The 12,410-nt window shown below is 41.1% G+C and overlaps 1 protein-coding gene across 8 annotated transcripts in view; it reads right to left on the bottom strand.

Annotated features, from left to right (window-relative positions):
• The window catches only part of CCAR1 (cell division cycle and apoptosis regulator 1), a 28,845-nt gene extending 18,007 nt beyond the window's left edge, over nucleotides 1-10,838 (bottom strand). For 3 of the 8 annotated variants that reach the window (XM_057403277.1, XM_057403275.1, XM_057403278.1), the window contains exons 1-5: nucleotides 9,719-9,895; nucleotides 2,825-2,997; nucleotides 2,192-2,236; nucleotides 1,396-1,428; nucleotides 190-383 (exon numbers count right to left, since the gene is read on the bottom strand). In XM_057403277.1, the coding sequence (XP_057259260.1) occupies nucleotides 190-383; nucleotides 1,396-1,428; nucleotides 2,192-2,236; nucleotides 2,825-2,997; nucleotides 9,719-9,791 (518 nt within the window). In that variant the 5' untranslated portion in view covers nucleotides 9,792-9,895. Of the gene's footprint in view, nucleotides 1-189; nucleotides 384-1,395; nucleotides 1,429-2,191; nucleotides 2,237-2,824; nucleotides 2,998-9,718; nucleotides 9,897-10,721 lie in introns of those variants that run through there. The other 5 variants (XM_057403272.1, XM_057403273.1, XM_057403274.1 and 2 more) reach the window with 5 other exon arrangements.
• Nucleotides 10,839-12,410: the final 1,572 nt, after the last annotated feature.

The raw sequence follows: 12,410 nt of genomic DNA, 5'->3' as shown, positions 1-12,410 counted from the left end.
CATTAAGAAAATTCAAAAATTCACATAAAGGAACTCAGTCTATTAACTTACTTGACCACCTTACTTCCAGTGTTGACAGAAGACAATGTACTAACTGCAGGCACTATCGGTAGAGTAACAATGCAATAACCTAAACCTTGTGAGTGAAGATACCCCAGAGTACTTCTGTAGGCAAGTATTACATCTTACCTAAGTTGAAAAAAGACATCTTCATCCACAAAACCAAATGTATCATGTAGTTTAGTAACAACCCCAGTGAAGACACGCTGCTTTTGTGGCTGGGTTTGCTGTTGGCTTGACCGAGGTGCTGGGTAAGAAACAGTTATCTGGGCTGCCGGTTGAGGAGTAGACAGGCTAAGACTGGTAGGTAGCGCAACAGCTGGCTGTAAGCAAAATAAAGCAAACTATAAATCTTATAACCAGCTGACATACCTACAAGGAACAGTTTCTTTACCCATGTAGGCAGGAGTTTAAAATGTCTCTAAAGCAATTATTCTGAATGGAGATTTTCAGAAGGTGGAAGTGTTCTGTCTGTAGATGACTTTTTTCTACTTTGAATAAAGACTGAATTTGTTTATCCTTTTCTTTTAAAAAAGCCAACTTCCCCAAAATATGCACAGTCTAGAAAAAAAAAAACAAAAAAAAAGGTGAAGACTGCATTAGTGCTTAAAGGTAACCCATGCAATGGGCCTGAACAGGAGATACGTTCTTAACTGCGCCAGGAATACATGCTTAGAGATTATTCTCCATTTCTACTCCAGCTGTAGTGTTAGAAATCGGTGAAGGTTGAGGCTAACACAAACCCTTCCCTAACTCAGTAATTCCAGTGCTTGCCTTCTTATAACAGCAGAACACAGTAAGACAGTGTAGGGTTGGTTTTGTTTGGTTTTTTTTAAAGCATGTTTAAAAGTTTCATGAAAATGAAACTAGAGCAACCTAGTGTGTTAAACTGTTGCAAGTTTTAAACCTGTCAAGCTCAGCAAGACTCTTGGTATCTCTCTATACACCTACTGCAATACTGTTAAAACAGAAGGTTAAAATTCCTTCTCAAAGGAAAGATTTTCTTCCCAGGTGGTTACTCACTGCAAGACAGCCAAACATTTTAAGTTTGAAAAAAAAAACAAAAAAACAACCAACCCAAAAAAAAAACCAAAATAAAATAAATAAATAAATCAACATACATATTCCCTTCAAGATTAAGGAACAGTGGTTGCTACTAATTTTTGAAACCAAGGCAATGCATATTTTAACGTCTGGATAAAATGAAACTGTACCAATTAAATGTCCATTCACATGACTTCATTTTACAGATTAAACTACCCAAGACTTCACAAATTTGCACTACTGAATTATCTGTGTTTGGGGATGAAGACCAAACAATAAAACCAAACTAACCTGAGTTAAAAGGGTCTGCTGAGGTTGCTGCAACTTAAAATAAATAAAGTTATAAATTAATTTTATTTGCTTAAGGAAAGTGTACAATTTTACCTCCTCTTTAAAAGTAAGAGTTTTTGCTTAATCTGTGTCAGTTAATAGTCCTTTGCTGTTTGGTCATTTCAGCAGTTTGCATACGCATAAAACTGCTCATCATGTGGTTAATTTTAAGGTTGTATAATCTAGGTTTATTCAGTAAGCAGAAATGCTGGGGTTTCTGTAACTGAAAGTTAATAACACCAAAAAAAGCTCTGGCAGCTGGAGAAAGTTAGGTCTGTAATTTCCATATTCTTTCCTTCTTTTTCAAAACCTTGTGAAGTTCAAAGACCATAAAAAAACAAACCAACCAACAAAAAAAAAAACAAAATGACAAAACACACACCCACCCCCCCACCCCCCCCCAAACCCCACAACAACAATCCAACCAAGCAAATACGTAAAAAGGAACTTTTTGTGGACAGCATCTTTCCAGCAGTTAAAACACATGGCCCTGTTTAGAGCAAAGTTTAGCAGGAATCATGTAACATGGAACAGTATGTATTTTTAAATTTCCTTTTTAGATGAAGGTACACAGGCTTCCATTCTGGATACATTTCTCCAAGTTTATGAATTTCAAACTCTCTTTCACTACAAAAAAGTACTACTTAGTTTAACAACGTCCCATACAAAGATGATTTCAGAGACAAATCCTAAAAGACACACAGTGAATATTATTTTTAAAGTTATTTGTGAGGTACACAGTAAGAATCACACAAACCTGTTGCTGTACACTATAGAGAGTCTGCTGAGGTTGTGAATATTGCTGAAACAGATAAAAACAAAGTATCTCATAAACAGGAAGTATTATTACCCCAATAACACCAAATACAAGTTATCTGCTAAGCTAGTTTTAGATAGAAAATAGTAGCATTCAACAATTCTAATACAAAACATAACTAAAAGTATCAACATATTACTTTCATAACAAATATTTTTAGCCTTTACAGTAGATTCTGATGTACTCTTTCTAGCTAAAATCACTAATTTCTTTTTAAGCCTGACACTTAGGCCAATATCTAGGGCACAGCATGAAATCATGTAATATGCTATGAAGAATACATATAGTGATGGGAGATAGTTGAAACTCTAGATTCTTGGTTCAGGTGCAGCAAAATTCCTTTTCCCAAATTCTGTAGCCAAAAGACAGCACCTCCACAGCCAAAATCCCCACCTTTACAGACTAATACAACTCGTAATAGCTGTAGACCTAAAATCCCACTGTTTTTTTAAACAGCTTTATACTGTAATGTTCACCATTTCCCATACTGCTTTTCTCCTGGATACTTTAGCTTTACAAAGCCTCAGTATTAAATTAAGTTCATGTTGTCAAGAGCAAATGCTTTTTCTTTACCTGCTGTAATGCAGCTGCTGCAGCTGCAGCTTGCTGCTGTAAAGCAGCTGTCTGAGTTAGCTGATAGTTTGTTGGTGTTTGTGTAGTCAGGCCTGCTGCTGCCAATGCTGTTTGCTGGGTGTATATTGTAGGAGAGGCTCCAAGCAGCGATGGCTGCTGTACACCAAGAGCAGCTGAAAAGAGAACACATTCAATAAGCACTAAGAGCAACTTTAAATAGCTGAAATTTCTGATAGTTAGAAGAGATGCAGTATGTGATGCTTCACTCCGGAGTCAAGCCATAAAGCACAGAAACCCAATTCCAAAATTCAAGGTAAAGTTTCACACCTCACCAGCTTTTCTTCTACATTAATTTACAAACTGTACACCACAACAGAGGCACAGAGACCACTTAACTTCCTTCTCTCAAGTTGCTCATGAGTTCATAGCTCTATGAGCTGTCATCCCCATCTGCACCCACCCTCAACTCATACACACACTGTATTCTTTCTTGAATGTATTTCAGGATTTGGATGAGGCAGAGGAAGATTTTTTTACTCTGTTCCGTAAATTAACACATTTCATTCTGTCTGAGGGAAAGAGAAATCTTTACTGCAATAGCAGCTATGAATCAGAGGCTTGTGGAACATGTCCTCTAAAAATGCACAAGGCTTTGCTTCACTCAGTACTGTCTTTGTACCTGTGAGAGCTGGATTTTGTAGATACGGGGCTGGTAGTGAACGGACAGCCTTATAACAACAGGGAGTTTAACTGGTCCCCATGCATATAGGGAGCAAGTCAAGTTCTCCGCAGCTTTTACAGGAAAGGGTTTGTCCTGTCCTGATTCAAACTGCCGGGAAGGACAGATTAGTTTATTTAATGTCGTATCAGATTTTAATTAACTGCAGATTTTAATTAACTGCAAATTACAAGGAGCAGCTATCCATATGCTACGCTTTGTATGCACGTGATACTTCTGAACAAGATACGCTTAAGCCTTATGGACAGAACTTGTCAGGACAAAGAGCCCTGCACAATGCAAATCTGAGTGAAGAACTGTGAACATATCTGGAAACCTGCTCCCTCTTTGGCAGGAGTTTTAGAAAAAGTTATCTGCAGCTGCATGAGCAAATATCGCTTCATCAAGCTAACAGTCCAGTCCACATGTTTAAATAAAGCCAAAGAGAAACTCAGCAGGGAAACATACTTGCCAGCAAAACCAGGTCAGCCAGCCACCTTCAGAACTAAAGAACATTCGAGTTGGACAAGGTTCCTTTCTCTTCCAAAGCCATTAGAGGCACAACGAAATGAAGAACAGATTTACAGTATTTTTCCCTCCAGAGTTTATGCTTCACACTATTCTTAATGATCTAAAACAAAACTGTCATTCCTGACCCAAGGATACAGTAAGAAACTGCTTGTAGTTGGTGAACATCACCACAGAACACACAAAAATGCTGTATCCAACTCAAAAGATCCTGGATAAGGTAATGCTCTCTACTACACTGCTTTTAGCAGCAGAATACAATCTTCAGGAAACATGTTGATGGCACTGATCATCTTACAATTTGGAATAAAAGATGGAAGCAATATACGAACAACAGCAAAAATAATCACCATCGCTGTGATCCATATTAACTATAAATAAATACATAAATTAGTATTACTTCCTGGAATACTAACAAGTGAAACCAAGCATTCTATAGTACAGTATTTCCAGTATTACATGAATTCTCCCCCTGAAAAATTCCAACATTTGGGTTTCTTCAGAAGCCAAATCCGAGGCTTCCTCCATGACATGCCCTCCACATACTTGATCCTCATCTGGAACCTCACCAGTGCCTCCTTAAACAGACCTTTAAGTCTAATAAAAAGACTTTACTGCTGCATCCTGGGACAATTTCCACTTTTCTTGGATAAACTACTTCACTGCATTGGTTATTTACCTTGAATCTTTCTCCTCTTATTTCCACATACTGAGCAGAAATTCCTATCAGCACAGCAATGCACTTCATGCTGTTACCTCTGCATCTGTTTGACTAAGCTATTGCCATTCAGTCTGATGCTCTATTCTAATGTTGCTACAACACAGCGGGATGGAGTTGGGAAGAGTCATCAAGCAAATTTCACAAGCTCTCTCCTACTTCTTGTACCAAGGACATCCACAAACAAAACATGCTTGCTCCCAAAACCAGCTCTTGGGGTTACTCTGCTCTTCAGTTTCCACTATAACAATTTCCCTTCCAGCATAACCCATAATTACCTCAAACAATTCCCAGCCCACCCTAAGACTCTTAACCCATTTTGTCTATTAAGAGAAGGGAAATAAAAACAATTAAATTTGCCACCTATATTGCCACTTTATGAGCATTTAATACTGACTGGCTAATCGTATCATCTACAACACCACAGATCAACTTACTAATAAAAAGCAAAGAGAAAAGACTGCCAAGATCCCCTCAAAGGGTAACTAACACCTGTAGTAACAAGTTTTTCAAAGCTGTATCTTCTTTCTACCAATTTGCCCTGAAGTGTTCTGAGAGTTTGACTACCTTTCATCTGTGTACTCAATCTCAGCCGAGCAGGCTCCGATTTAATAGGCAACTGTGTTGGCTTTTTTTTTTTTTTTTTTTTTTTAGAAAAGGGAAGATCACACAGAGAAACAAAGCACACAGAATGAATTGCACACCAAGTGTGGAACTGATATCTGACTACCAAATTATTATTACTGGCAACAAGCATCTGCAGTGACAAATAATAGCTCCTTAGGATTTGTAATTAATCTCAGAAAGTACAGCAATGGAGATGCCTTGCTTCAAACGCAGTTTGAACAACTTCCGCTTGCACCAAATGCTGCATGACATCTGAAAGGGCTTGGATAGAAATTAAGAGTCCCAAACTGCAGCTCAAGCATCTTCCTAGGTAACAAATTTCTGTTGTAGCAAACACAAAGACAGTTTTCAATAGCCCCTCTCGCAGCTTCTAAATTCCAGGGACCTTTAAAGATTATGGAAACATCTTCAAGTATTTAGCCACATATATCTCTTGATAAGTGATGTAGATTTACTAGGATTACAGTAAAGGAGTACCCTATCCAGAGCTTTGGACACTTCACAGTTGTCAGAAATTATGAGTTTGCATGCCTGGATTTTTAAGTTTCTTCAAGTTTAACACACTTACAACACAAATGCTATAAAACCTACCCAAAAAGAATTCCTGTTAACAGGCACACAATAGCAACCAGGCGCAGCATATTTATCACAGGACATCCGTTCAGAGCAAGGCAGCAAAGTGTGCATCAGCTATTATTTCTTGGTGTCTCTGAAATCCACTACGTGCTTGCCCTATCACTTCTATAGTCACCTCATGGCCACCAGCAGTAACAACATACTGAACTTAGGGTACCTTTGTTTTCATCAGGTGCTGTTTTTCACTCTAATGCAATGAAGTTTTTTTTATATAATAATGACGATGCAAAGCAGCCAGAATGCAGCACAGCTAGGACTTCCCCTTGACTACAGTTCTATTAAAACAGGCTTCACTATGCAACCAGAAAACATAACCCTGAAAACAGCATATGCCGAGCACTGCAATACAAACCAAAGACATGTTAAAAAAATAACACCTGAGAGAATAGGAGGGGATTCTCCTTTGCAGGTGTTTCAGGAACTTGTACATCATTATGCAAGTTAAAAGCATAGAGTACTTGGAAAAAACAATCTGTGCTACCTAGGAATTTTATGAACTTTTCTATAGTAGACATGATTTAACTTATGCTTTAATAATGCTTAAACAGAATAGGAGGGACTTTATTCTGGTTTTAGTCATGTGATACACAAAACCACGAGACAAGGAATAGAGAAACAATTTCACTGTATTCCAAGTAGGAGTCTCTCTTAACACAGATCTTTGCTAGACCTGGAATTATCCATCTCTCTTAATACACAGGCACAGATAGCAATTAGTAAGCTATCCTAAAGGGATCCCAGGAACCCTTCATTACACAGCATGTCACTCTACAACTACCTTAGTGTCACACCTTAATAATTAAAAGCCTATGTTTTCACCAGGGATGGCCAAAACAGCACCCAAGTTGGCAATATAAATCAACACCACCACCCCCAACTCTGAAATTACCTTTCTGTCACTATCAAGCTGGGTTTATAACACTATCAGTCACCACTTTTGACAACAGTTTAGCAAAAAGCTATTATATCATTTTGCTTGTGTTACAAAGACCTCTCCCCCATACCCAAGCACCTTGACACTTTGGAGAAGGAACCCGACACTTAGATAGAAACAGCTGGTATGTAACACCTTTTACCAATACTCTAAAAATACATAAAAAATTGGTAAACATAGTTTTTTAAAAATCAGTTTATGAATGCTGAAACTCAAATGGATAAGCTGATCTGCACAACTTCTTGAGTGCAGGTGAGAAGCAGTACATGCTAGACAGCATGCCTGAGCACTGACCACATCTCTGTTCATCAGGCAAACCACCTAGCTGTACATTCATACTTCAATGGTGGAGGGTGCATGAAAGGTGACTACTCAGCTGCAGTTCAGTAGTTAAACACTGTCCTTCAGCTCTCAGCAGTGCTGAAGAGCATTGCTTACTTTGCAAAACAAGTTTCCTGTGCTCTGTATTATAAATCATTATAAATCATAATTGCCAATAAAAAGCCGGAAGACAAGTATGTACACTGGTACTAAACCAGGAGCTAGCCAGTAGAACCCCAGGGACTAGATTCAATAGTACAGACAGGGAAGAAAGAGGACACAGGCAGGCATGATGACTGTGTAACGCAGTAGGAATAAGAAAGGACTTCAAAGGACACAAGGAGCTAAATGCTTTCAAGTGATGCTAGAGAGAATATACTACAGTGTGAAGGTCACTAGGAACATGAAAGATAGTGGAACTAGCACAGGAAGAAGGCAAAAATGTAGTCAAATGTCCATCTTTCATGGCTCTCATGTTTGAGTCAAGTGCTTCCAGATCAAATAAACAGCTAAAAACTCCTACTAAGGAGATACTGTCCTCACTGAAGTGAGGACAAGTGAAAAATCTCTCACAGCCGCTGATGCTGAGCAGTCCTAGTACAATTAGATTTTGCACTTCATTTAATGTAAGGAGTCTTAGAAGTAGGCTGACAGAAGGCAGAATCATAGAAATAAGAAAATGGATAAGAAGTTTATGTATGCTTCTAGTGCCCTTGCTCCAGCCACCTCTTCTCCAGGGCCCCCTTCTGGTCCTAGCTCAGCAAAGTCTAAGATGGCTGACAGTTCCTCCCTGTCTGCGGATTTTATGCGGCTTTCCTTCTGAAACAAGACAGGGAGCTGGCCCTCAGTCTTCCACCAATGTTTTTGATGGATTAGCTGTCACATTACCCAATGTATGAAGCCCAGATGATACCATCCTTTGATTGCTCAGACACAAGAACCAAAAGCTAAGCTTGTCTCTCCCATTTCCCAATACCAGCCCCTTCTTCTGTTAAGCAGTTTATTAGAGAAGGAGAGTACTGCCTTTTGGATAAAAGAAGCTTAAGCTCTTCAGAGAAGCAGTGAAAAAATGTTTGTAGGCAGCTGGTTAGGTACAATAACAGTTTAAGTAGAGAGTGGGACAGAATGGGCATGGAGAAAAAGGCACACTGGGTCCAAGTACCATGACACACATGGGGGGGGGGGGGGGGGAAGAGTGGGGTGGCAGCAGTTCCCCGAGGACATGCACTACAATTGGACCAGTGCCCAAAGGAAAAAACTGGAGATGGAAAAGTCGTTTTGGGAAAAAAAAAAACCTGGGTCAGGAGAAAGATTTATTCTCCCCACCCCCAAATCATGCACTTCCAAAGAATGGCAGGCAGTCCCAACTTTTGCTAAGCTCCCAGACATAAAACCACTTACAAGAGAAGTATGACAAATTTCAACTTTGTATCAAATTAGAGCAAGGCGCAAATGACAATCGCAAAAAACAAACAACTCTTTCTAAAGACATCTCTTCAACAAGGTTACTGCCTGTGCTCACATTCTGGCATCTGGAATCCTCAAAGTTCAACAGCCCTGTTAAAATTTTCTCACATCAGACAATGAAGCTACAGTATTTAGGAAACATTTTGTATTCAGTAAGAGAAAAATGCATCCCGGAACTGAAAATGGAAGCACCAAAATTCACCACGCAGCAAGCTTCACGTTCTCGCTTCAAAACTTTTTGTGCTATAAACCAATGTGAAACATGGAAACCTAGTCAGCTAGTTTTTTTAACACCTGTGATAAGTCTTCTTAGCTAATTCAAAAAGAAACCCTCTATCATTAATAGGGTGATACATTTGGTTATATGGATCCTTAAGTTTTAATTTGGCATTTAGAAAGAAAATATATCCGCCACCCAGTCAAGTAACAAATTTCAGAGACCTCTTCTCTAAGTGAAGTACATCCAATCTATTAATAAAGACAAAATATTTTGTAAATAGTGGCTTAGGTTGCCATGGAAATGCAATTCAGGCAGTACTTAAAAAAATTCTTAATGCTTTATTAGTGCTATTACATATAAGTATATATATATAAGTGCTATACTTAATCTAGAGCAATGCAATTAGATCTACATCTTTGGACATGAGTAACTTGATATGCTGTTTACTGACCAAGAGAATCAATAAAAATTCACCTGGGATTTTACTTATCACCCCTTACAAAAAACCAACCAACCAAACAAAAAACCAACATAAAAGCTCCACAAACCCAGCATATAGTATTAGACAATAATCTTTAACACTTCTATTGTGCAAAAAGCTTCCAGCTTAAACCATTTAAGTAAATTGGAGAGCATGGTGGCACTCTTTAACTGCATACCCAACTAGAGAATCTCCAAATCTACTAGATGTCAAGGTTCAAACATTAAGTGATACATAAACTGACCTGGCTGCGATACTGCAGTGGCTGTAAACTGAGTAGCCCACGGGGGATTCTTCTGTCCTCCAAACTGAGCCATGGCGAAAGGCAAAATCTCCTGGGTGCCTATCTTCTATAACTGCTATCTATTAAAATAAAGCGCAGCTACAGTCTTTGACGCATACACCATCAGTCTATTGTAATTCTGGGTCAAAAAAAAAAAAAAAATTGAGACATTATCTTTACACCCCTAAACCTGGTGGGCAACACACATCAAAAGTGGGAAATACAGAAAGTTGCAAGACAAGTTGCGCTATTTTCCTAAGGCACGATCTCCACCCTCCCCTTCTTAACAATGGGATTACCACTACTTAAACGCAAAAAATTACTGAAGTTTCCACCGAAGCCTAAGGGAAAAGTGACTCTGCAGAACGAAGAGTTTTCATTATTATTTCCCGTTCAGGGATACTGCTCGGCGGCCACCGGGAAGCGCTGCCGGCAAAGGCACAGCGCACGCTTTCGGCTTCCCTCCCCCGAACAAGGGCAAGTTAAACCACGCGAATATGGCAGGGCCGATCTCGGGCTCCGCCGCTAGCCTCCCTCCCTGCCCCGCCACCATGGTTTTTAAAAATGACTCTACCCCCTCAGCACCGCTATTCTCCCCCCGTTTTAGGGGTTGGGTTTGGCTTTTTTTCCCCCTTTTTTCGCGAGTGGCCTCCAAAACTCATCGCGAAGCCGCAGCCGCGGAAAACACAGCACGGAAGAAATGAAAAGGGGAGGAGGCGAGCACCGGCCCTTACTCCCGGCCCAGCGCAGCGGCGGCAGGCCACCTGCCCCACCCCCCGCCGCGGCGAGGCCGCCGCCGCCTGCCCCTCCTCCTCCCGCCGCCCTCGGCCAACAATGCGGGCCTGACCGCGGGCCCGCGCCCGCCGTGCTGCTCCCCACCCCAGGCGCCACCAGGGCCTGCTCCGGGGAGGCGGCCAAGGCCTCAGCGCCCCACCCGGGCCCGTTCTGCCGCTGGCCGCGGTACCTGAACGGCGCCTCATCGGAGCCATCGCCAGCCCCTCCGAACCTCCCGCACCGAACGCGCCCCCACTGCGCAGGCGCGCCCACCCCTGCGAGCAGCGGCAGGCGGCGGCGCACACTGCTTACGTTGAGGCCTGCGACTGCGCGAGGCGGGACCAGGTTGGCGGTTGGGCTCGTGCTCAGCCTGCCGCGTGCGGAGGGGCCGTTACGCGAGGGAGTGGGGTCCGTGCGCCATCTTGGTCAAGACGGGCGGGCGGAGGGTGGGGCTGGGCAGTCGCCATCTTGCAGCTGAGACGAGATGTTGTGTCCCCCGCGGGGCCTGGCTTTTGCTCCGCCCTTTACCCCGCCCTACAGCCCGCTGCTCGGTGTAAGTCCAGGCGTAGTGTAGGTGTTGGGCACGCGCCACTTCACGAGTGCCTTAGTGGGGGCGCAAGTAGACCGCCTTCAGGCTGAAGTAAAACCGTGCATGAGCCCCTGAGAGCCGATTTTATGCATGCAAGCATTTATGCTATTATGGGGAGAGGAGGGTAATAGGATCATCTGAGGTGAAGGGAAACCAGACTCACCAGAGGGATTCATCAAAGCATTCAGGATGCTTTGAAGTGATTTGTACCCAGGAATCATTGCAGTAAGTAGTTCTGTAGCAGGTAGGCAAAAGTAGTTTGTCTTCCTGCTTTTGATGATGGTACAAAGAGCCTTCCATCCCTTAAGCAGTGTTTTACACGAGTTTGCTTTGAGGTAAAATATGCACACTTGAAAGTAAAGTCAATGAGACACCGTTTGTAAATGAAAATGGGACTTTGTAGTGTTTCATTTGTTGTCATTAAAAATAGGGTTAGGGAATAAAATCTTAAGTGGCAATAACATGAAACTCTTCTTTGCAGTGTGCTGCATTATGAGCCACCAGCATGCAACTAGAGGAAGCAGGATACCACCAGGAGAAGGTGAATTTCTGCCAGCATTTGGTACTCTGTAAAGTACCATTTTGTAATCTGTAAAGACAGATCTGCCTTAGCCCTTTAAAATACATTGAAAATTACATTGGTGGTTTAGATGTTCTACACTGATAAACATGTGTTTAAGTCCAGACATTTTAAACATTACTCACATCTCTTCCTGGCATAACTCTATGAATAAAGCAGCATCTGTACTATTTAACCTGGAAATAAGATTAGAGGCTGAGAAGGTAACAGGGCCCTCCCACACTATAAATGTAAAAGACAGTGGCAAAATTGTATTAGAGAAAATAATTGGCAGTGATGATCAGAATTTTATGAAGTAGGTCTGTTCTTCAGTCATTTGAACCAGGGCTTTGTTTATCTGAGGATTCACAATTCATAGTGGTAATCTCAAAGCCTTAGAAGCTCATAGGAGCCACCAGCCCCTCAAGTAGAAGATTACTTCTTATACTTCTTCCTTTCCACAGACATACTGCTATCATTACTGGCAAATTTGCTGCTGCCATTTATAGTACATTAATGACTCCTTTTGAATTCAAGATAAACCATGCTGTTTTGATGAAAAACAGTTGTGATGGAAATCACAGTGAAAAAATGTGAGCACTTGTAGTCTTGTTCTTTAAAATAACTCTAGGCACCCTAAGTATCTTTCAGGTACAATTTAATCCAAAATTGATGAAGAGGCAGAAGTCTGAAAGATATGAGAATTCTACAAGTTACCTTAAAATAATAAG

This window comes from Pezoporus wallicus, unplaced genomic scaffold (assembly GCF_028554395.1).
Source record: "Pezoporus wallicus isolate ANWC-B61680 ecotype Strahan unplaced genomic scaffold, APGP_CSIRO_Pwel_v1 contig_4264, whole genome shotgun sequence".
Classification (NCBI taxonomy): Eukaryota; Metazoa; Chordata; class Aves; order Psittaciformes; family Psittacidae; genus Pezoporus; species Pezoporus wallicus.
This window is presented reverse-complemented; position numbering and strand designations above follow the sequence as displayed.